The sequence below is a fragment of the Ruditapes philippinarum genome, unplaced genomic scaffold, assembly GCF_026571515.1.
Source record: "Ruditapes philippinarum isolate M1 unplaced genomic scaffold, ASM2657151v2 ctg285_1_1_1_1, whole genome shotgun sequence".
NCBI lineage: Eukaryota > Metazoa > Mollusca > Bivalvia > Venerida > Veneridae > Ruditapes > Ruditapes philippinarum.
Window position 1 is genome coordinate 377351 of NW_026858036.1, and position 27416 is coordinate 404766.

Here is a 27416-nt window from a genome sequence, read left to right on the forward strand (position 1 = left end):
GAAGAAAAACTCGTACCACTTGTTAAGACGAATCTTGCAATATATGAAATGGTTGGTTTATTTAAGTTGTTATTATATTATACAAGCATGAATTATAACGGAAAGGCGCCATTAATCTGCGAAATTATGTAAGGAAAAACAAAAATCGCTTGTCCTGCCTAATATCCTGTTTTGAATTGGTGTGATTATTCTATGTATACTAAGTCTTTGTCTACGTAAAACTTCAATATACGAAGTGGGAACGAAATCAGTATTCCTGTAATAAAGTAACAGAAAATGACATCGTATGCAACGTCGTAACATTGAAATATCATAATTATAATAAACAAAAAATAGCTCTCTATTATTTTTGTTCAATAAACTTTATTTGAATGATAGAAAAACTTAATTTAAATCATTTTTCATTTCTGTATGTACAAACGTTCAGATATATATCGTGATAAATGATTTAACCATATTTCAGTTCACAGCTTCTTTGCGCCTTTGCCAACTATTAGTTAAGTGGTATTTAAATCACTATGATGTTTTGTACCTATAAATATTTACGCCAGCCTTTTCTATGATTCTATTGTTATTGCAGATGTATTCAAACACTTCATTTAATAGTGTAAAACAATACAGAAACATATAAGTGATCCATTTGTGTAGTTTGTGTTAGCTTGTTAGCTTTTCGTATTTAACTTCAGTTTTTCCTTGTACTGGCATGTATTTCTTTTGCTGTTTTCTCTTCCTTAAAACAAGCGCAACAATCCCTGTAGTCAGACTCATGTATATACTTACACCGGCTGCTATGTAGAATGCCAGATTGTAATCTCCTAGTGTATCTTTGATGAATCCTAAATTAATAATTATACAAAGTATAAGATTCAGAAACTTAAGTATATTTTGCTAAATGTAAGGTCATAAAGATTTTATTTAGGAATAATCTCATTTTTAAATAATATTCCTCATTTGCTTTGCAAAATATTGTATATCATATCTTAGTCTACAACAATTATGGACTATTATATAATTTTAAATAAAACATTTGCTTGATTATTTAAAATACTTTTCACAAGAACATGTCAGTTTATCATAATAATGTATGCTTTACTGATAAACATATACCTCCAAACTGGCCACTAATGACATTGGCTAGACCGAAGACAAAGTTTGCTATTGCCATTGCTTGTGGATAGCTATCTAGATTCGTCATATCAAACATGATTGCTGCTGGCTGTGCCGCCATTGCACCAAATGGTATGCCATATAATATACAAACAGCCAAGAGTCCCCAATAGCTATTTACATTCACTACCAGAACATGTCCGATAGCTAGTAGAGGGCTAAGATATATCCAATGGTACAAAGATGGCATGTTTCTACAATAAAAACATGAATATAAGAAACATGCATAACACCACGATATAGAATAAGTATATTCAGATCAATTCTGTGGTCTTCTCCCCTGTCTCATAGAGAAATTCGGCATGGGACGTGACATGTATTTCTTTTTCGTTTCATTTACCGATACTGGTTTAAACGTATTTGCATATTAAGTATGATTCATTAAAGCAATCAAAACTGATGGAAATAATTTAATGGAATTCAATCATACCAAAATAAGCATATTCAAATTCATGGCGTGCATGAATTTTCAAGGCAAGTACATACGTGCATTTGAATCTAAGAAATCCTCCTGCAAGTTGCCCTAATACATTTGCGAATCCGATAGCTGTAATTAAAATTGACCCCGACTCCCTACTAAAGCCTCGAGATATTGCAAAGTCGACAAGAAACCAAGCCTCAAAGTTGCCTGTAATCAACATAAAACAGCAATTAGATAAAATATTATGATAAAGACTTCTGATTGACACATGAAGAATTTTTCCAAATATCTTGGTAACTTCTTACCGTTTAAACATTAGAGTTTTACAGTCAATTTCATTAAGCTAACTTAACATTTGAATGTATGTTCCTTTGTATGAAATTATGTTCTGTAACTAGGGAAATATAATGGCAGAGCTAAAGTTTACTACGGACAGTTGATTAAAGAGCGCGATGTTTTTTTGTTTTTCGTTTCTTTTATGTTTTTTTTTATATTTTTATTTTCTTGAAAGGAAAAACAACCAAACATATAAACAATATTTGTAATATTAAACGATCGAATTACCTGTCAAAGCGAAAAAGTGAAAATTCACGTACACAACCCATATCAGCCAGTCTTTCAAAACTGAAAAATTACATGAAGCTGACACTTTTGAAGTTTTTTTATTTCCTGCATTTGTTTTAAAGTATCGTCTTGAGTAATGTACAATAACACCGAACGGTACATTTTGTAAAGCTATTCCTGCCATCAGAATAAATGCTCCTGACCAAGCAAACTGTGCAATGAACAGTTCGTAGAAAGGGGGAATAACGAATTGTCCAATACTTGCGCCGAGAGAAAGTGAAACCAGATAAAGGCCGGCATCATCATGAAACATTCGACTGACGGCTATGAACGCAGCAAGGTAGCATGCAGACATCCCAAGAGCTGTAACAAAGTTTAAACACTTTGGGTATTCTAGATACAACATTATTCCAGAGGAATAGTCAGCTTTTAAAACATTATATAACTTACTAGTCTATCATTATAGCGTATTGATTAATATCATTAGAATGGTAATTAGAAGTTATAACAAGGTATTGTTATAATCAAAAGAGGACGAGGGCAAAGACATAATGGAATAATGAATCAATGTTAAAACTTGCATTATGTAGCGTTGGAAAGCCCCACAACTCACCTGCAACGACGCCGGTACATAGAATGATTGGAGTCAATCCCTTACTAAATGAACTTGAGAAGAGTCCGATACCGCCTACAATACCACCGACAATCATACTATTTCCAGGTCCAAATTTCATTATTATGCCCGTGAAAAATATCCCTGTAATAGATATTTTGATGCTTTTTAAAACATTCTGAAAGTTAAAAAACAAGATTACAATATGTAACTTACACATATGTAAGTATGATTTAATGTGAGTGCTTGTTTAATTAACATTTTTTGGCAAGAGCACGTCTTAGTACAGACTGCAACAATGTCGATAAATATATTATATAAGAAATTGATATTTTTCCAGACAAAAATACAGTAAAGTTAGGGTCTTATGATGCGTTCAAGCAAAGAGTCGGTACAGTTCTTATTCAATCCATTTGGACCACCAAACAAAACGCAATAGATGAAGAAATTTCTGTGATACTAGTTACCCATTTGATATAACTTGTCTACATTTACCTACATATTCAAACCATAAGGTAATAAGTGAAACGCTAGGAACTTTATTCCGTATCACATTCGAAAGGCCTACAGGTTTTCGTCCGTCGGTTTGTAGTTGTGCATGTTAAACATGCATTGAATTAAAAACAAATGTACATGTATATTATCAAAAGTATTACCTGCGCCTGTCGCTAAAGCCATATAAATACTTTGTACTAGGGCAGTTTCTGATCGTTTTGCTTCAAAAACAATAATAAGTTCGGCATATATTACGCTGAGTCCGTAGCCTATGCCATTGCAAATGAGTTGTTGCATCATACAGGCTACTATAAAGACACATTGTCTTCCCTTTGATGGTTTTCGATGAACTCTACTATAATAATAAATGTGCACCTAAAATAACATATATTTGTGGTTGTTATCCAATAAAAATATATGTACATACAATTTTCTTTTTTTAAATGACTTTAAGTCTCCACCAATATAAATAACTAAATAGATAAATTAATTAATTTATTTATTTTTTTATTAATTTAAAATTGTTCTAGTATATTTCTTTTGAAATTACTGCATTTTAACCTTTTCATTTTAGATGTACATTCTGTTTTTAAAGGTGTGTTAAAAAAACTGTAATTTGGTGCCATATAATTTTCAATAGTAAATTTACCTATTTCCATTAAGTTCCTTTTTTGCAATGAGGTAAGAGTTTTCATTGACGATGTCCATTGTTCTGTTTTATACCACTTCCCTATTAAATGGTGGTATAGTATCTAACATTCCAGTGAAGAAAATCCGTATTTGTTTCTAACTAATTAAATAATATTTTAATATAAAATAATGAAACAGCTGTTGTCAAAATATTGGAACATTTTCTATTTTTTTCTGATTACTTTAAATCCACTTCAATACAGAAAGAATGATATGATAAAAGGTGAAACATTCATTCCTTATCGATGAATAATTAGTCATATATGATCTAGATAAAGCACAGTGTTTAAGGCTTGTGCAAAGAGTCATGATGTATCAACGTAATATTTCATACAATACATCCAAAAAGTACTTTAATCTTTATACTTATATTGAGTCTAGGAATAATTTGTTTAATATATATAATTAATTTAGGCTCGATTGTGTAGATAGCTAAACGCTTATAGACAGACTCGATAAGTTTCCGTAACAAACCAGTATTAATGGCTGTAATGGAAAGAATGGCTCGCCCCCTTACAGGGCTAGAACCCACGCAGCTATCGATCTATATATATCAGGCTATTCGGTGTTAATCACTTGGCCATGCCGCCACTAACTCTTGAAATAAATCGAAATGAAGTGTTTATTGGGTAAATCAATACCTTATAAATCGCAATTTGTGGTATGAATAATTAATACAGTACAATTGACAGAAACAATTATAAATAACAGATCTACATGACGACGAGTTCTACATACATAATCACAACTAAATTATTTAGCATTTCTTTTAAAATTTCGTTTACAACAGTTCATAAAAACTAGTAAAACTTAAAATATAGTAGATATGTATTTAACAAAAATAATCTTAACAAGAAGGTTAAAGAACACATCACTCGCAGCATTTTAAGATAACTTAATCATGTATGTTAAAGAATTGTCTGCTTTCAAATGTCTTTAGTCAAACTTAGTCCGAAAATGTTAGTTTCACTGATACCGAAACGTTTCAATTATGTTACATTGTAATGATACATTACACCAAACGTGACTATGTATTAACTGCTTATAGTGAATACAAGGTCAGTTCAGGGACAAAATGATATTTTATTGCATACCTTAACAGATCATCTATATTAATGTATTATACATATCTAACAATTTCACAATCATTTTCTACTTTGCATGCGTGTTGTGCATGATGTTCAAAACTGAGACGATACTGTATATGATATTATATGAAGGCGCGATATTTATACAAGTAATGTAATAAGATCATCAAGAACAAGGTGGACTATTCACTCTTTCTAACCCTTCCTTAGTTATGTTCTACTTTCCAAGCTCAAAAGATGATGTTTCAAACTAAGAATATCCTGTAGATACCGTTGAAGTGTGGTATAATGTAACAAAACCGCTTGAAATTGTCATTTCTTTGTTGTGAAGGAAAAACTTGAAGAAAAGAACAATATACATCAATTGCCGTTAAATCAATATCTGCCAAGGAACAATTATAGATACTATCCATTGTAGATAAAAATAAAAATAATGGGAGTGAGACTGTGATAGTTGGTTAGAATTTTTTTTATCATTTGTCAGCTTAGATTCATTCAATATACAAAAATAATTATCTAAACTATGTTTTCATCTACAACAAAAAAAGAACAAACAAACAAAAACCACACACATTTGCGTCTGGCATGACAAGACTTGCACAGTTGTTCCAAAGATGATAAAATATAAAACAGGCTTATATTTTATAAAAAGAGTTTTCAATCAGAGTTTGAATTTGATGCATATGTAATGTAGAGTGGTCAGAGTGTATTACTTGCTAGAACAATTTATGACAATTTCAAGACACGAACATTCCTTTTCCTTGCAATGTTTAATTGAAACCAAATATTCATATCAGTATAAATAGACTAACTATTTTACCTTCTTATTCTCAGCAAGCACCTTACTATAGATCGCAAGTGACTATATATGTATCACGAAAACAAATGTAGGAAACCGTATGTATCGAAATTAGCATTTAGGGTCTAAACATCCTTAAATTCAGTCCATTAGTCCTTGCAAATAAAAATATTGAAATCATTCAGACACCCTAATGCACCAGGAACATACGACAACACCGAGAAACGATAACAGTTTTACTAGATATGTCATTGTGATACCAGTGCATTGCGTTATTTCGGTATCATAGGAGTCCACAAGCTTATACGAGCCATATATGACGGCATGTGAATAGAATTGAAAAGGCGCCAATATATAACTTATTACATCATACATATGTTTTTAAAAGATGAGATATTTACCCTGACCTTCGCATCGTAGGACACTAGACTTAGTAAGAAGACATGTGTGCTGATCGACAAAATGACGTCGGATTTAATTTAACCGCTCACTTCATTTTAATCATGACCCATACATGTAAAGTTCAAAATCGTTGCATTATTGTATCATTTTGCCATATGAAAAAAGGTGACCTATAAAGCTTATTTGCATAATACTGTGTATGAACTATTACGTCCAATGTGCGCCTGCTTTTTCGTTTTATGTTGATACTTAAATGTTGATAACACGAAAATTTAGGTGAATGGCAAATAAACACTATTCGATCGAACCGTTTAAGAAAATATTAATGGTCTTCGTTAGAAGGCTCTTACATTTTGTGTAGAGAGTGTACATGTATATTAAAAATAACTCAAGTAAAATTCTAACCTGTATCATTTGCTGTTTTTTTTAAACTGAACACAAATATATAGAATAATCTATAACACTATTACTGCTTTGAACGATCAATTTTAGGAATTGCGTCAAAGATATTAGTAGAACATAAACCACACCTGATGCCATTACATTAATGCGTTCTGATGTAATCAAATGATATTGTACTCGAATTTGAAGTATACAGACAATATTAAGATTATAGATTTATATCAAGTTTGATGTTTGCAATTGCTTTTTGTCGAGTCCGATAACCTGTATCACAAATTATGTTTTTATGATCCATCTAGAAGCCGGTTGCTGCTATAACGAAAATTGAAGATGATCGTAAAGTAAACGCGACACGATATTTCCGATCGATCGTATTTTACTAAGGATGTTGGCATAATTGTTGCCCCTCATTTTGAGCTATCATATGTTATTTAAATGTCACTTTAATCTAGCTATAGTTTTGGTGCTGCATTCTTCTCATAATTAAAAGAACAACTATAATTCCTGTTGTCATACTTATGTATATCTAGACACAGGCTGCTATGTAAAATGCCAAGTTTTGATCGCCGGAAATATCCATAATGAAACGTGAAATATCAAAAACATGATTTGATGAACGCAATAACTTAAATTTAATAATAATTTTATCCTTTGCATAATTGTTAAAATAGACACATTGTAAAGAAAGATTTATGTCTTTCAAAATCATGTTTTTAGACACATAGAAGTTTATATTAATTACCAATGTTATTAAAAAATAGTTATGTATACATTGTAAATGTCAATATATTAATTGTCATGTTATCTATAATATGTGCTCTCAAAACGGAAATTATGCGTCTTTAACTAGCACGTATTGCAAATTATTATATATTACCTGCAACCTCTCCTCCTATTAGATACGTAAGTCCAAATGTAAGATTTGCAAGGGCCATCGATTGAGGATATTTCTCGATGCTGGTAGCTTCGAGCATTATTGTCCCCTCTTTGAGATATCATTATACCAAAAGGTATACCAAACATGGTGCAAATAGCAAAACGACCCCAGAAGTCAATAGTGTTAACTATGAGAACATGTCCAACTTAGGCATATCCAATGATTTAAAGACGGTATATTTCTATAATAGAACATATAAGTAAATGATACTTATATCTTAACATTTAAGTCGTAAGTTTTTCATAAATAATATTCAATATATGTATGACAATTTTTAAAACCATTGTATACATGCAAAAGCTTAAAGATTATTTGGCGATGTATCTCTCTGGTTTAAACATTTATTAAAATACTGAAACGTGATGTATACTGAACACAATGTATTTCATTCGCCGAGTACGCGTATTTTTTAAAATATAGTAACATTTGATGTAATGAAAGCCGCAGGTTAAATGTAAGATGACTTATAATAAATACAGTTTATCACATAAAGCAAGGCGCAGGAGTGTAAGAATCCAATGTAATAAAAACGATATTACACTACAGTAGTAAAATATAATTTTGACGTGATGTCATTTGCGTTTATATACAGAGCAAGCTAATGTGAGCGTTACACTATTGGTAAGTCAACGAAAAACATGGTCTGAATTAACAGTGAGCTGTTAACTATACATCATTACATTATAGCATTTAAAATGATATAGCCGTATATGCATTTGAATCTTATTACACCACCAAGCAGTCGTCTAATAATAATTGCAAATCCTAGAACTGTTACAAAACTCGACCCAGACTGCCTGCTAATGCGACGGCATATTGTAAGGTCTACAGAAACCAAGCTTCAAAATTTGCTGCAAAACAAGCAAAACGAAAAAAAAATATATTAAAAGGCTTAAAATTACAAGCGTAATGTTCTTTAAAAAAATCTTATTCATCCTGAATTTTATATTCGAGGATCAATTGTCCTTAACATTTTTTTTTGTATTTAATACACCTTCAGCCGATATATGTGTAGAGATATTGAAATTGTATGACTAGGTCAATTAAAATGTGTGTATTTCATGATAATCATGATGCAATCACCCGTCACATCCAATATAAGATAATTGATATGGACAATCCATACCATCAGAACAATCGCATAAAGTCGTCACTGTAGCCTTCTTAGTACCTTTATGTGTTTTGTAATACCGTTTTAAATAATGTACAACAATGGAACATTCTGCAAATTAAGAATGAATGCTCCTGACCAAGCATAATTCTCTATGAATATTTCATATAAGATAGGTACAACGAATTGACCAATGTTTGAACCGAGAGTGAGTGCAACAAGGTAAAAAACCGGTATTTTCATGGAACATCGTGTTGTTCTAATTTTAACAAGGTAAATGCATATTTGAATCCTTTTCATGAATAGCGGTACAAAACGTTAAGGAGTTAGAAAACATAACTGATGATATAAGTAATCGCCTTTTCGTTTTCACACATGATTGTTATTTTCTATGAATGGGAACACACCTGCGACTGTTGCTATAGCCATATATATACTTTGAAGCAGTTTCGGAACGTTTTGTTTCAAAAACTGTGATAAATTCTGCGTAAATTACACTGAGCCCGTAACATATACCGTTACATACCAACTGCCTGCTGTATCATACATGCGAACAATACAATTAATGTTCTTCCACGAGATGGACTTGGATGAGCTCTGTAGTGATATAAATATTTCATAAAATATACTGTTTATACTTTTTTTAAATTCAATATCTAGATTAATGGTAAAAATGATTTTTCAATATAAAAATGTAGAATTATATTATCATCTGAATAGTGCATAAACGCTAAAATAGAACATGGTAACTCGATGGTAAGTTTGTATTGAATGTCTTCTGTGTATTTGAATGTAGTTGAATTTACACCATAAAAAGTACCTTTGCATTAAAAGTAAAGCGGTCACAATGAGTATATAATGGTCAGTTAGTATAAGTGTATAAGTAATATAAGTAAGTAGTATAAGGCAAACGGTAACGTAGATTACTTCCTATGATAGCATTACGTCGTTTGTGACGTCGTGAGCTGCGCCGCGTTCTGTCATGTCTATGTATATAAACTGGTGCAGAATCGGTTATATTTGTACATTCTTTACAATATTTTGAGAATTTGCCGACATATGCTCACTTAATAAGATACTAGAATTCCATGTGATTTGCTTTATTACTTTTTGTTTTGTGCAGGGTGTCCATATATTTTTGGATCACCCCTCGTATCATACACCTTTCAGAAAGGACCGTAGTGTTGATAGACATGGTGGAATATTAGTGTACGTAAAAGAATCTCTTACAACTTCTCGTCGCAATGACCTAGAACCCATCGGTATTGAGTGTGTTTGGGTAGAAGTCCGTATCAAAAACAAGCCTATTCTCTTTGGCGTATTTTATCGCCCCCCCAATTCTCATGCATCTGTCTTAACAAAAATTGATGAATCTATAAGTCTGGCTTTTGATTCTGGTTTAAAAGACATAATCATCACAGGCGATTTCAACCTGGACTATTACAAACCTCAGACGAAGAAAAAGATAGAAGATATCTCAGTTAAATTTGGCCTGACCCAAGTCATTTGTGAGCTTACAAACTTCACAGAGCATTCTCAATCTCACAGCGATCTTTTCTTTGTTTCGTCAAGTGATCTTGTCTCTGTAAGTGGTGTAGGTAAACTTCTTCTTTATGCAGATGATTCTGCTATTCTTGTTGCAGGTAAAAATAGGTCATCTATTGAAAAAAGAACTAACAGATGAACTACATTCTGTCAGTCAATGGTTAATTGACAATAAACTTTCCCTTCACTTAGGCAAAACAGAGACAATATTATTTGGTTCTAAACATAGGTTAAAAACAGGTTCATCTCTTCATGTCAGTTGTAAAGGGACTGATATACAGTCAACTTCTTATGTCAAATATCTAGGTGCAACACTTGATCAGTCTCTCTCCGGTGAAGCAATGGCAAGTTTTATTATTAAAAAGACCAATGCAAGGTTAAAGTTTCTGTATAGAAAAAGTGTTTATCTCACATTTACACTAAAAAACTTCTGGTTATGGCCCTCATCCAATGTCATTTTGATTATGCATGTTGTTTCCGGTTTCCCGGGGTTACTAAATACTGGAAGGATAATTTCCAAGTCACACAAAATAAATTAATAAGATTTGTTCTAAATCTTGGTTATAGGTCACATATTGATCATGAACACTTTAAAATTTTAAATTGGCTACCTGTCCGGAAAAGAGTTGATCAAATAAGCCTCTGTAATGTTTTTAAAATAAAACATGGACTTGCCCCGGAATATATGGGAGAAAACTTTATTCCATTAGATTCTGTTCATACTTACAGGACCAGGTCAAGTGAAAGTGGGTGTTATATGCTACCTAAGGTCAAAGGTTTCGGATCAAAGTCTTTTGCTTACAATGGATGTGTATTGTGGAATAAACTACCGCCTTCGATTAGGATGGAATCAAAATTGTACAATTTTAAATTATCTGTTAAAAACATTTACTTAATGGGTAATTATCTCTTTTAAGGGTGTCTATCCTCTAGTCTTAATATTTATTATTTTTATTTATTTATTTTAATTTGAAAGTTTTATGTATACTATTGTCTTTCGTCAATTTAAAACTGTGATAAGTCATGTTCATGCCTCTCTTTGTCAAAACCATCAGTATCTAAGGACCACAATGGAAATAAGAGATTAAGTTCTCTTTCTTCTGTTATCCTTGGTATGATGTTTTTGATATGGTGCATTTCATATACATTGATATTTGTTTCTATTGTTTTATCATGTATTAAATATGTTTTTACCATGCTATTTCTGAATACTGAAATAAATCTATCTATCTATCTAAGTGAGCCCTTCCTTGATCAGAATATTCGCTATCATTGTCCAGTCTATTGCTGCCTTCGATATGAAAAAGGACAATCCAATACCTTCAGACGCAAGATATGGAACAATGCTTCCGGTGATTTTGACTCTCTCCTTAGAAAAGTGTTTTACTATAACTAGAATACTTGCTATAATCAAAACATTGATATTTACACCATATACTTTACAAATGCACTTCATACTCTCTGTGAATCATGCATTCCCTCTAAATCAGTCACTATTAGAACATCGCAACCAGCTTGGATACACAGTGACATTCGTAAAGCAATACGACACAGAAAACAAGCATACGATAGAGCTAAACGAACAAACGTACAAGAACATTGGACCGCATATAAACAATCTCGCAACAAAACCATAACTTTTGTGCGCAATGCAAAGTTGACACATTTTAACAAATTAGCACAACAATTAAAAAACCCAGACATCTCAACCTCAAACTTTTGTACAGTAATCAAGTAATTCATAAAACCAAACAAAACATCCAAAGAAATTCCAGCACTAAAACATAATGATCAAATATTTAAAAATTAAACACTGATAAGGCGAACGCACTAAATCATTTTTTCCAAGCGCAAACTCAACTAAATGAAACCGACAACCAACTACCAAACACTTGTATCAATCCAGAAGCTCCGAAACTTCATTTTCTTACAATTACTCCGACCGAAGTAACTGATGCACTTCTACTTCTGAAAGCCGGCAAAGCCACAGGTCCAGACAAAATCAACAACTTTGTTTTGAAACTACTATCGGTCGAACTATCTACTCCTCTGTGTAATCTTTACAACTATTCAATACAGTCAGGGCGAGTTCCCACAAAGTGGAAGTTTGCTCAAGTCTATGCTATCCATAAGAAGAAAAATGACCCACAAGACATTACAGACCGGTCTCTTTACTAAGTGCCCTTAATAAAGTTCTTGAGCGTATCTTACACAACACATCTTCAACTTTTATCAGGAACATCACTTTTTCTCGACCTTGCAATCTGGTTTCATGCCTAATGATTCTACTGTTAATCAACTAACTTCCATTTATCATTCCTTCTGTCAAGCCCTAGATGATGGAAAAGAAGTTAGGGCTGCTTTCTGTGACATATCAAAAGCCTTTTACCGGGTGTGGCACCGTGGTCTTTTCTTTAAATTACATGAAAGTGGTATTTCCGGTCACATCCTTTCATGGTTTGAAAGTTATCTTTCAGACAGAAATCAGTCTGTTGTTGTTTCTAATACTTCCTCTGAAACTGTTACCATCTCAGCTGGTGTTCCTCAAGGTTCCATTCTAAGACCGCTTTTGTTTCTAGTGTACATCAATGACATCGTAACCAGTATCTCATTACCCATACGTCTTTTTGCTGATGATAGAACTTTGTATATCATCGTCGAAAATCCAGTTACCGCTGCTGAACAACTCAACATAGATCTTCAAAAAATCAATGCCTGGGCACATCTATGGCTTGTTTCCTTCAATCCCTCCAAAACTGAGTCTCTTATAATCACACGAAAACAAAATAAAGCAGTTCATCCACCTGTAACTTTCAATAATGCAATTGTATCAAACGTTCATATTCCCGAACATGTAGGTATAACTTTTTCAGACCATAGCTCCTGGACAAATCACATTCAAGACATTAAAAACATGTCCAATTATACTAATCAAAGAACAACCATGTTAGACAACCTCAACCATATCACACCAATCACTGAAAACGTTATTCTGTTTGGAAATGAATTTTTCGACTCGGACAAAAACGAAATCATCTTTAAACATGTGCAAGTCTTTATAACACATACACAACGATTTAAGCGCTAATTAAAAAACACTATCGCTTTGTCCCTGAAAAAGACGCACACATCTCAAATCTTTTTTCCCTCCTAACATTACTCCGTGGACTTTCCGTACCTTTACTTCCTCTCTATGATAATTACTTTAGCTAAAATGATTTTAAAAAACAATTTTTCTTTTTTTTTTGTCTTTTTTTATCTGTTTTCCATTTTATTTAAAACCAGGTCTAACTTTTCGTTTATTTATTTTGTTCCGGTTCATAAATGTTTCAAATGAAGTTCCATCGTCAGTTCAGATTCTTATAACAGACAGAAGTATAGTATTAGCTACAAAGCTTTATCCTCTATTCTGTGTGCTTAACATACACAATGATTGTTGTTATTATATTTCTATTTGTTATTAGTCGATTGTGTATAATTGTATAACATTAGTGTAAATATATTTGGAAAATAAATTACGAACGAACCCTTTTCACCTTTTGTATCAAACCGAAATGTACTGCCTTAGCGTGGATAATATCACGTAGATTTACCGTTTAAAATAATATCTTATTGAAGGAACTTCATTTGCATCAATAAAAATACATTTGTTTGATATATATATATTTACAAAATAACTTTCTTTCCTTATTTAACATTCAGAATCCGGTATTATGCATCATATCTCTAGAAATGCTATTGAAATGAATTTGGGTCGTGGACGCTTTGAAATTATTGAAATATTTTCATAGTCTTTATTTTATAACTGATAAACATATCAGAAAGAAGCACGTTTATCAATTAACAACGATCAAGCAACGATTATTTGAAAAACGTTTATTTTATTTAGATTTACAAAGATTTCCGGCTAGATAAAAGCAATTCATTTTACATAATGAATAAAAGCGTTTAGATAAAAAAAAATCAAATATATTTAGTACAAACAGATTATGGTATTGCAAAATTATAAGCAAATAAATAATCCTATTTGGTTGACGTTGCAATTCGTGTATATGCAACATGTGTATAAGGAGTGAACGGACATGATGATTGTCGTTTGCGAGAGTTGTGTGTTAATGAAAGGCACAGTGAAAGGAATGTCTCAAATCATGATGTCAATCAACAGTTTTACATATCAAACTATTTTTGCGATAGGATATTACATTTTTCCTCGGTAGAAGTCACGGAAAACATACCAACAAAACAAAAAATATAAAATCAATCCTTTCTTTATTTGTTATTTATTTACTTATATATCTAAATAAATTGACCATTATTGAAAACATATGTTAGGAGTAAAAAAAACCTGACTTTTTTACGTTGTCTATAAAGTTTTCCCTAATTAAATCAAACACAAACACAATGTTAAGGTAAAAAATAATATATCATAAAGAAATTGAAATTCTAAAACTAATGAGTGAGAAGTTTTGATTTCATGTATGATTGCCAAGACGATAATAAAATAGATGCAATCATTTATGTTTAAGCGGCGTTTCTCTTTTTGGCAATGTTTAAAGTAATGTTTCAAGACAATGATAAAGCAATATAATGAATTACCTTATTACAAGATATTTTCAGCTCTTCCGTGCTGAATTTAGGTTTTATCATGTCTGATTTAAATAAAAGGTTCGTTTGCATTTTCCATATATAAAAGGTTTAAATATTCGCTAGAATAACTTACTGGCTAATATCAAGTCACTAGCAATGTATCATGTATAAGGCTATGAGTTAAATTTAGGCTACAATGGTTTTATGTTGGCCTTAGATAAGTGCATTTTAACAAACATTTATTCGTTTTCAGGCGGTCATACAAATAATGACGGACATTAACATGTGCATTAACACAAATGCTGTTTTTACTATTTATAACTCAAGCATGTGTCGTTTTTCATTTTCGAATGTATAACATACATACATTGCAACATACTATATAAGATTTTCATTTCTAGTCAACATGATAATAATAAAGATGTGAATAATTGGTTGTTAATAATATTTCATAATTATAAAGTAATCTATCTGTTCTTACATTATAGAAACGTGATTTGGATAATATACATCGCCAGTATTAGTCTATGTTGTAGCAGGAAAGATTGTCTTCTATTTTCATCTTACTAGACTTCATTGTTAAAATAGAAACGAGGTCGTAATAAATTGAAATCAATGTTTATCTACGTGTGTTGTGTGTATTTTCTGTTGACTGCAAAGCTGTAAACGTGCTGTCTACTTAGTTTTGATTATTTACAGGAGAAGAAAACAAACAATCTGAAAACATTTCCAACTTCAACGTAATGCTGAGCAGGGGATGGAAGAAGGGGGTTACGTCGCACCAACACACTAAAGGCCATATGGCGACTTTCCAGCTTTACTGGTAGAGCCCGTCTTTGCAAAGTAAACTTGAGGATTTTTGGATGTGAGTTATGAAGTTAATTTGTATGTATACATTAAATGAAAAATATGATATTATATACTTCTACACATATTCAGCGTATATTTCACATAAACGAAAAATGAATATACAAATGAGACCGGATATGCCATTGCCTGACAATCTCAGCTAACACTACGGTATCAAGCTTGGTTTCTTAATTGATGGGTTAAAACAAAAAACATGTTATTTTGAAGAGTAACTTTACCATAAACTTTTATTTGCCTTTCTATCACACCGTTCCTCGTGTGGATTCAACTAGAGCCGGATCACACGAGGTATGGTAGAATCCATTACACGTCAAATCCTTTTATACGGTACTTTAATTACAATCGTATGTTTTGTCTTTATTTGTGGATTTCTTTTCAATATTTAAACACATCTTTATCAGTTCGATTAGGAGGGTTTGTCACATTACTTTATCTTACGCTAAAAGTACTTTAATGTTACTGATATTTTATCAATATATTTATGTTAACGATGGGTACGGATTACACATAAATGTACAACATCATTACATGTGCAAATGATAAATACCGTTTTTGCCGGTTCTAGGGGCCGTGGCCGATAGGTTGCATTTTCTAGTATCATTCATGAACATGCTCGAACAAACCGAGCCTGCAACCCTTAAATTTTGCCGTTTTGGATGTGGAGTCGTTTTTATTGTAACCACAATATTATGGTTTTTATACCATCATGCACTCTTTGTAAATATACAATCTTCTATAACTGCACTTGCTAATAAGTTGACAAAGTTGTATTTGTTGCATAGGATTATTGAATTCTACATTTTAATATAATATACGTGTATTGACTGAATTGCTATAAATTAATATTATTTCAAAGCACATACCCAATCCCTAAATAATACGTGATAAGAATGAGCCTAAACAAGTTTCCACTTGCACAAACAATTATCACGATAACGAACGCACCTTGAATATATTAATAAGTGATAACCATTTATTTTTAATATATTGTTACGCATGTAACAAAATTCATGTCACTGTTGGGAAATAAACGGAAGAAATGACATGCTCATAAACATGTATTCAAATGCTGAAGAAATAAAGTAATAATTGTTTTTGAAAGTGTATTAAGCTTTAAATCTACTGCTTGTAGTTTACATTTTTTCTTGAACTGTTGGAAAAAAACCTGTACATGTATGAAAGAAATATGTTTGTGTTCTTCCTTAGAAGAGCGAATTGTGCATATATGAACTTATTGTTTTTTCGGGTAAACCCGTATATGAAATAGCAATGTTTACCTTTCTTTCTTTACCAGAATATAACGATAAATATAAGTTTAACGATCAAATATACTCTCAATAAAACCCTGATATACATATATGTTATCAATGCAATGCTTACTTGTATCTCCATATTGCTACAAAACAACCTGTTCATTATTGTTCTTATTTCTCAAATTCAAATACAATGACTTCTGTATAAATATTAACGACCTCGTAAATGTCTTCTTGTTGAATGAACAACAGCTGGAACTAATAAACATTACGAGTTCATGACCCTCATGACATGTCACATGGTGCAAATGCGTTTGAGAAACACAAAGTAGTTATCTAATATGTATGAGGTTGGATAATATCAACAGTATTCCGTTTCCATCACGGTAGGATAATCGTAAACATTTGATAACAGTTCACAACACTATATTGCATTGTCTTGCAACAAAATATTATAAATAGCATTTGCGGTGATCTAGCAAAAGATTAACAATGTCGATTTTACCACTTTACTGTTAATATAAAAAAACGAGAGCCTTACGAAAGCACAAGACGACAAAATTGAAAATGTTCGGCTTGATTGAGCCTGTCCATGAACGGCAATAGTAAGTGCAAACCACCGCCCACGTCCCCTAGCACCGGCCTTAGCAGAATTCAAAAGACATCTGCATCTGTCGCCCAATTATATTTTATGTAACGACCTTTACAACTTTTTTGCATAAAACTTTCATATATTTAAATGTGTTTTAACTATAAGTCTAAAGTGCGTCTGCTTAAGCCTTATGTTAATGATTAATTGTTGACAACACGAAATATAAGTGAAAGGTAAATGCACACTGTTCAATGGATCCGTTTAAAACGATATTAATGGTCTTCGATATACGGTTCTTAAATTTTGTGTAGATAACTAGATATTGCATATTAAATAAAAAAATATCATCTGTTTTTTGTTGAAAAAGAACACCAATGTACAGAATATACTATAACACTATTACTGTTTTAAGGAAATACGTCCAATGCATTTATAGAGCATAAGACGCATCTGATGTCATTGCATTTTTGCGTTGATGTAATCCAATTATATCGTACTAGAATTTGAAGTATACAGACAATATTAAGATTATGAGTTAATATCATGTTTGATGCTTGCAATTACCTTTTTGTTGAGTGCGACAACCGGTATCACTTATTATGTCTATATGATCTATCTAGAAGCAGGTTGCTGCTATAACGAAAATTGAAGATGATCGTTTAATGTATTACTAAAAGTAGGGTTCTTCAAAACGCGACACGATATTTCCGATCGATCGTATTTTACTAAGGACGTTGGTATAATTGGTGCCCCTCATTTTGAGCTATCGTCTGTTATTTCAAGGTCGCTTTGAATCAAGCTATAGTTTTGGTGCTACATTCTTAATTCCTAATTAAAAGAACAACTATTCCGTTTATCATACTATATACAGACACAGGCTGCTTTGTAGAATGTCATAAATATCCTTAATAAAACCTAAAATATCAAACAAATGCTTTTGACGAACTCAACATTTGAATATACCCTGTTGTGATCATATGCATACAACTGATTTAGAATTTAATTATAATTTACCCTTTACGTGAATGTTCAAATTTATACATAGAAAGATCAATGTCTTTCCATCATGTTGTTTAGACACATTAAGTTTTAATTAATCTACCAAAGTTATTACAATAACATTTATGTATATCTTGTAAATGCCAATATATAATAATTAATCTATGTTTTGATATCTGAAATATATGCTCGCAAATCGGAAAATTTGCGTCAATAATCTAAATTGTATTGCAAATTGTTATAATATTACCAAGCTCTCTTGCCAAAAGGTACGCTAGACCAAATACATGTAAAAGATTTGCAATGGCCGTCGATTGGGGGATATTTTCTCGATGCTTGTTACTTCGGGCATTATTACCAGATAACATTATAACGAAAGGTATACCAAACATGATGCAAATAGCAAAAATACCCCAGAAGTCAATAATGTATACTGAACAAAATGTACTTCATTTGCCGAGAACGAGCACTTATTTTAATATATAGTAGCATTTGATACAACAATAGCCGTAGGTTAAATGTAAGATGACTTGAAATAAATCACACTTATTACATTAACCCAGGCGTAGGAGTGAAAGAATCCAATATAATAAAGAAGAAATTACACTAGTGTAACAATAGTTCGACGTGTTGTCATCTGCGTTATACACAAAGCAAGCTAATGGTAGCGTCCAATAGTCCTTAACATTTTTTGTATAAAATACCCAAACAACAGATGTATGTGTAGAGATATTGAATTTGTATATTTATGTCAATTATAAGGTGGGGATTTCGAGATATTCATGATGCAATTATCTGTCAAAGCCAATAAAAGATAATTGATATAGACAATCCATACCAGCAGGGCAATCGCATAAAGTCGTCACTGTAGCCTTCTTAACTCAAATATGTGTTTTATAATACCGTTTCGAATAATGCACAACGACATCGAATGGAACATTCTGCAAAGCTACATATGCCATAAGAATAAATGTTCCTGACCACCTGACCAAGCATAATTGTCTATGAATGTTTCATATAAGATAGGTATAAGAAAGTTATCACAAATTGTCCAGTGCTTGAACAAAGAGTGAGTGCAACAAGGTAAAAAACGGCGTCTTCATGGAACATGTGACTAACGGCGATAAAGGAAGCTAGGTAACAGATGCACAAACCTAAAGCTAAAACAAAATTAAACAAATTCATTTAGTGTATACAATATGCAAACAATGTACAATTAATCTATGAGAAACACTTTCTGATCATACGCTGCGATGGCAAATAAAATAAGAAAGTTAAAGACTCCTATGGCATTCAACAGTGTTGTAGAACCATTTTGGACAATAATTTGAATTGATTGTATATTTCAAAACACACATATACATTCCTTTACAAAGTCATGCCTTTTAACGAAGAAAATAAAATAAAAATGTATTTTATACTGCTAGGCATCGACATCAGTGCACACAATGATAAAAAAGCCGATACCGCCTACAGTTCCACCAGTTATCATACTATTATACATTTCAACGTGGGGTTAGCCTCTTTAACAAGATAGCAAATATCTTTGTTATTACAAAAAAATGAATTAATTAACAGCAAAACAAAAAAAAATAAATAAAAAAAAGCTCACACACAAAACAAACGAATAAACAAACAAAAAAGAAAGAAAGAAAAAACAATTGCTGTTACAAATAACTATTGCACCTTATATCTTGAAAACGCTTTGATTAGGTTATGAAATGTAATATTACAACGAACATAGATATTAAATGTAGGGAAAGTAATAGATATCAGTAACATACGGTGGTAACACAAATAATTTATTGAAGGCAAAAACTGTTAATATCAGAGCAATTTTAAAAGTACTTTAACTGTAATATTTTGTTGAAGGGTTATTTTACCTAAACAACAGTTACAGTAACTGGGTAAAAAGGAAACTTCATTAGGTACAATATGATAATGACGTTTTTCTCAGTTGGAATGGTGATGAGAAATGATAATAAAATTCATGATTTCTTTCCTTATTGTATACTTTATATTGCCACGACCAACAAATACACTTATTATCTTATTATTAAAAGTGAGTATTGTTAACGTGCTAATATTGTATTGCAAGCGAAGTGAATTGTTGTCCATTCGCTTCATTAAAAACATACATTGCATGATATTTGTAGTCATGCATAGATTTTTGTTATTGTTTTGTTTTGCTTTTTACTGTTTTTCCCCCTACAATATATTGTTTTGAATTTATAATAAATAATTTTATAACCATAACTATGTTGAAATGTTAACTTACAGGGTAGGAGTCACTGCAAAATATTGTAAAGGAAATTATTTAAAGAAATTATACAAAATTTACTCCAAATTGAAATCGTCATCAGCTTTCTATACTTTATTGCACATTAATAGAAGGTCTTGTCTTGATCAATGCATTTTTATACTATGTTGAAATATATATGACCTTGAAATTTAAATTATTTTTAAAAGTGCAGCTAAGTCTCTCTTCTTGTTAGCTTGCAATGCAATATTAGCACGTTAAAAAATAAATACTTTCTTTTAAGAACAAGATCATTTATACCTTAACTTGCTGTTTGTGTTCAGTTTTAACAGCTAGTGTAAGTAAAACTATAATGTAATAAATTGTAATGGCGGATTATTTTAGATGATTTAATTATGCATTGCACTTTTATTCTTTACATAATTTGAACAACAACGATAGAAACAGACGGCATGTGCAAAATTTAAGCAACGTCTAACACCGACAGGTGTATAACAAACGTTTACAGATACAAAATAAAGTCACATAAATCAACTACCTGCCAACATGTCGTATCCTATTTGGTGGAAGACAAACAATGTGGTAAAAACGACGTGTTGGGTGGCATATATAATAAGACATCAAGTTGTATGATAAATGATTGGTCTAATTAATTCGGAAGACTGATGAAAGTGCTTTATTAGCAATACATTAGCAAGTTTAAGTAGTTAAAAATACACTTCTAAAATGTATTAAATATTTAATTTATAAATTTTAGGATAGAGCATTACACACAGCGAAACATGTTTTTCACGTGCCATCATCTTTTGTTCGCCTCTCTGTAATACCTTTGGACCGCATTGTTCCTTTCATTTTCATACATAAGAAGTTTAGTGATTGAATAAATGTGCTTACTGAGCTAAACACAATTAAAGCATTTTTAAAGTAAATGTATAATAACAAATAGTAAGATTGATACCTTTTTTGTTATATTATTTTTAACACATTAAACGCAAAAACACACGGCAACGAAGTTAAGCGAGTGTGCATATACGCTTGTATCAGCAAGATACAAATTCAATTTATATAACAAAGTAACATAAACCTGAAAAGACGTTTTGCCATCTTATCTGTGTAGTATTTTAAATATATGTGTTATAAGTGTTGATTGATAACAGACTATACCGATTTATATAACTTTTATATCTTTTAACATATTGGCAAGGGATTTTGGTCAACATGCTTGATACCTTCGCTCAGTTCGGAGAGCATTTAGCCGTTGGTACGATACTAGGACGATGTGGAATTTCTCCGTGACAGTATTTTAGGTGAAATGGTCATTTTGTATCTCACCACTGCTTTAGAACTCATATGGAATCAGTCACAGGTCTGTTGCGGAGTTTTGGTAATTGCTGGAACGCATGACGGATGGATTGACATGTGAGATATGACTAAATAGTATTTCAAAATCGGCGTTTAAACAGCAGAGCTGTCTTTAGCAACAAAAGCCTAGCAAGCAACGATGATAAAAAATATTCGACATCAAAATAAACTGTAGACCACAAAGATTACAGACTATATAGAATTTAAGAATTGTTTACAACACAACCTCGTGCATGCGGTAAGACATAAACGAGATTAAGCAAAATATGAACTTTGTACATACAACTTTACAAACTTGCTAAATATTGCAATGTAAATAATTTTATATATAAGAGATAATATTCGAAATACAGAACCACCCAATCTTTCTACAGCTCCCTTAATCACAATGTGCCTCAACATAAGCCATACCAGTCACAATCTATTGGCAATACAAACTGTTGTTTTATGTTTATAATGCACAAATGTAAGTCCCAGCAACTGAGATAAAAAATAATGTAAACAGATAACGATTTGTTATTTTATTGTAGATATATGAATACTGTAACCAAATGATAGAAATACGAAAAAAAAATGTAAGTTATGTTGACTATTAATAATAAAGTAAAAACAATTTTATAAAGTTGAGATCGATCAAGATTATTAAAAAAAAGAAATAGAAAAAGAGTTTAAGTTGCAGACTTAGTTTTATGACAATTTGTCGTTTTGGATGTTCATCTAGCACACCCTTTCTACCCTTTCTGTTTATTTTAGGCTTAATGAGGGTCAACCCGATTTAAGCACTAATCCCCACTGTTGCAAGTGTTTTAGACCTACTTTTTTCTTCTTTTTTTTCCAGTATATTTTAATGGAAATGACCAAGTGCTTGCGAAATTGTCTATATAGATATGAAGCAACTTAGAAACATTTTTTGCTCGTTTTGTATTTATTGTATATGTTTATGGCATTGCAATGACATTTATTGATTTCATAACATATAAATATAGAATATTAATTCTTTATAAAGTGAGTGTAAGGATTTAGCAAATTAAGTGCAAAGTATATTAAAAAATATAATCGAAAAACATAACAAAAAACAGTCATTGCTTACATATTGTTGAAATATGAAAAGGAACAAATGCGTTAACATACGCGATCTCGATTTATAACAGGTAGGCCATTTAGAAATTATAACTGCAAATCGGCTCTTACTCGGCAGTAGTTAGTGTAGCCGCTATTTCATGAAGAAACCAGTGCTGATATTGAAAATTGTGATTGGTATATTTTAATTAGCCAGGTCAGGTGTTTCTAAAAAGGCTGATAACACTGTAGCAATGTGAGGATACATTCAAATTTATTACATAGATAATGCACGCGGAGCTCAGCTCGCAGAGACAAATGTGAACACAGTAACCTTTTGATATCCTTTAAACTCTATGAAAAATGTCAATTATTAATTGCTGACTGTTTTATATTTTCTAGAAAAAAGTAAGCAAAACATTATTTTGTTTCATATGACAGGAATGAATTGCATCAAAAATACTAGGTATTGTTGAAAACTCATTGTTTTACATGCCAGATTAAGTAATTGGACCCCATCCTTGTTGGTACGTGACTGCTTAATTAAAGAGGTGACACTTTCTATATTTTTATCTGATATCGAGTTGTAAGAGCCGATTTGCAGTTATATGGGTAAGAGTCCGATAAGACTCCCTACGGTCGTCTTAATACGAACTCTTACCCATACATAAACCCGTTAGCTTACTCCATTGCGCTATAACGCTTAAGGTAAAACTATTCGAGACACAAATTAAATTTTCACAACTTACTGCGTACAACTTATACGAAACGAACCGATTATATCGAAGATTAAGATATTGTGTGCATTGACCGTATAATCAGTATAATAAATCAAACAAAATACATGGTAATCCTTTCGTGCGTTTATTATAAATGTCAACGAACGAACCTTTTCAACTTTGATATCAAAGTGAAATTTCCTGCCTTAGCGTGGCTAATATCACGTAGATTTACCGTTTTATATTATATCTTATTGAAGGAATTTCATTTAAGAAATTGCTTCAATAAACATACATTTGTTTCAGGTATATTAATAAATAATTTTTTTTTCTTATTTCACATTCAGAATTCGTTGGTTTACATCTTTTCTCTAGAAATACCGTAACGTTTATTCTATTTAAATTGTCGAAATATTCCGGCTCGATAAAAGCAATTCATATAACATGATGAATAAGAGCGTTTATATTTCGTTTTCTTTTTTCATAAGTATTCAGTACAAAAAGATCATGGTATTGCAAAATTATAAGCAAGTAAATCATCCCATTTGATTGACGTCTGCATATGTTACATGTTTGTAAGGAGTGGACGGACATGGTAAATGTCGTTTGGAAAATATTTGTGTAAATGAAGGGAACGGCTTTATAGAAGTCTCAAATCACGTTGTCAATTAGCAACATTACACATCAAAATATTTTTTTGATAGGATACATTCTATCAAAACACAAAACATTCATTCATTCATTCATTCATTCATTCATTCATTCATTCAAAATTCATTCATTCATTCATTCATTTATTTATTTATTTATTTATTTATTCATGTATTTATTTATTCATCTGTATATTTATCTAATGTGTATATGCACAATATCTCTATATTTAATTCTATATAATGTAAACTTGATCATTATTGAAATTAAATGTTAGATTTTAACAAACTGTCGTTTTAACTATAATATCTGATCCGCACTAATGGAATGAAACATAAAAAGGTAAGCATTTTAAGGTAAAAATGAAAAAAAAATATTATAAATGAAATAACATAAAAAACCGTTGAATGAGAAGTGTTTGTAATACGTATAGTTAGTTGCCAATAGATGCATTCATTAGCGTTTACGCGGCGTTTCTCTTCCTTTTATTCCAAACATAAAAGCAAATTACTTATCTCTGTTGTATCTCTGTTGTATCTCTGTTGCCTATTATATCATATATAATTAATCACCTTATTACACGATATTTTTAGCTCTTCCGTGCTAAATTTAGGTTTTATCATGTCCGTTTAAAATTAAAGGTTCATTTGCAATTTCCCTTTAATGATTTAAATGTTCGCTAGAATAACTTACTGGCAAATATCATTTTATCAATGATAATCAATGAGTTATATAAAGGCTGCAATGTTGTTTTTTGCCTTACATCGTAACAATAACAACAAAAATTGAATTAGCTGTAAGACGGTCATACAAAAAATATATATTTAATGACAAACATTAATATATAGCAATATATAGCATGTAAATGAACACAATTGTTAATTTTTTTCCTAACTCTAGTAGATGTCGTTTTCCTTTTTCAAATGAATAAAAAATATAAATGCATTTGCAACATACTATATAAGTTCTTCATTTCTCGTCGACATGATAGTATTGAATTTGTTAATATTTGGTTAAGTATCATTTTTCATATTGTAAAATAATATATATTATGTTCTTACGTTACAGAAACATTATCTAGATACTATACATTGACAGTATTAGTCTATGTTGTAGCAGGAAATATTTTCTTCTATTTTCTAGACTTACTAGACTTCATTGTTAAAATAGCAACGACGTCGTAATGAGTTGGAATCAATATTTATCTACGTGTGCTGTGTGTAATTTCTGTTGTTGACTGCAAAGTTGTAAACGGGTTGTTTACTTAGTTTTGTTCTTTTACAGCAGGAGAAAACAAACAGTTTGAAAATATTTCAACTTAAAAGTACTGTTGAGTAGGGGGTGGGGGTGGGGATGTGTACGTCGAACCAACACAGTACATGCCATATGGCGACTTTTCAGCTTAACCGGTTATACTGGTAGAGGAAGACTTCAGGTGCCCCTTCTGTGCAAAGTAAAGTTGAGTATTACTAAATGTGAGCTATGTATTCATACAATTATAATTATACTTGTATAATATTTAATGTATGACATATACCAATAAGACGAAAACCCATATCATAAACGAGTGAGACCCGGAATGCCCAATTGCATGACACTCTCAACTACTACAACGTTATCAAGCTTTCAAGCTTGGTTTATTAATCGAGGAAGTTAACCACCCCCACCCTCAAAACAAATGTTATTTTAAAAAGTAACTTTACCATAAAGTTTTAATTGTCTCTCAAATATTTCACAACAACGGGTGACACTGGGGGCTTTCGTGACTCGTGTGATCCGACTCTAGCAGAATCTACTAGACGTTAAATACATGTATCAGGTATCAGATCAAGATACTCCTCTATATCTCTTTTACAATATTTTATTTATTTATGGACTTTTTTTAAATATTGTTTTTAAATTATTCAGCACATCTTTATCAAGATGAGGAGTTGTGATCACATTACTTTCTCTTACGCTCGTTGTACTTTTATTTTGATGGTAGTCTTCTCAATATATTCATTTTAACTATGGATACAGGTAGTACATATACAACCCCATTACATGTGTAAATGTTTAATACTGTTTAAGCCCGTGCTAGGGGCCGTGACCGATTGGTTGCATTTTCTAATGTAATCAATAATTAGGCTGAAACAAATTAAGCCTGTAACAATTTCAATTTTGCCGTTTTGGGTGTTGTATGAGCATTACTTATTTCTCTAGGGAGACTCACATTAGTACTTAAATCAGATCAATAGATATTATTGCTATTACTTAAATTTATGCCTTACGATTTTTTATATTTAATTGTTATTCCAAGATGGGGAGGGAAATGAGATACGCTACCTACATTACAACTGCGTTTAACCATAATTAGTTTTATGTATACAGGTAGCACACTTTCGCAAAGAGGAAGTCGAATCATTCCATTTACTTGAAAGAAGACAGATATTCCATCAATAAATTTAAAACATATATTTATAATCTACCATTGTTTGACTTTTAAAGCACTGATTTTTGTAAGACAAAGTAATAGCTAGGTTGTTTCTCTTTCTCTAAGAGTACAGGTTAATAAGTACATACAAAACATTGATTGATGTCGCTAGTGAATGTTTATTGTAAGTTGATAACAAAATAAGCAGGGTTTGGGGATAGTTAAGAGAAAAAAATGACATAAGGTGAACGAAAATAGTTCAAGAAAATCAAACGTTAGGAAAAAAGTACCGAAATTTTAAGAAAATAAAATTGATTTAAGATAAAAGTAATAATTTCCATTATTTATTGATTTATGACCTATTTTGCAGTAATTTTCACCATATTTCTACTGCGTTACTAACGCAGTTAGAGCTAT

General features: G+C 31.5%; 1 protein-coding gene across 2 annotated transcripts; it reads right to left on the minus strand.

The window, feature by feature from the left end:
- Positions 1 to 343: 343 nt before the first annotated feature.
- Positions 344 to 4895, minus strand: LOC132751884 (monocarboxylate transporter 12-like). Of its 2 annotated transcripts, none has more exons than XM_060742092.1 (7): positions 3910 to 4895; positions 3422 to 3615; positions 2766 to 2909; positions 2153 to 2515; positions 1654 to 1795; positions 1108 to 1361; positions 344 to 836 (listed from the first exon to the last, which is right to left on the minus strand). In XM_060742092.1, exons 1-7 carry the CDS (start codon positions 3966 to 3968, stop codon positions 655 to 657), a joined length of 1338 nt encoding a protein of 445 aa, XP_060598075.1. In that variant the 5' UTR covers positions 3969 to 4895; the 3' UTR covers positions 344 to 654. The 2 variants fall into 2 exon arrangements, with proteins under 2 accessions (XP_060598075.1, XP_060598076.1); XM_060742093.1 differs by having other exon boundaries at positions 3422 to 3635; positions 3910 to 4893.
- Between the last annotated feature and the right edge of the window lie 22521 nt (positions 4896 to 27416).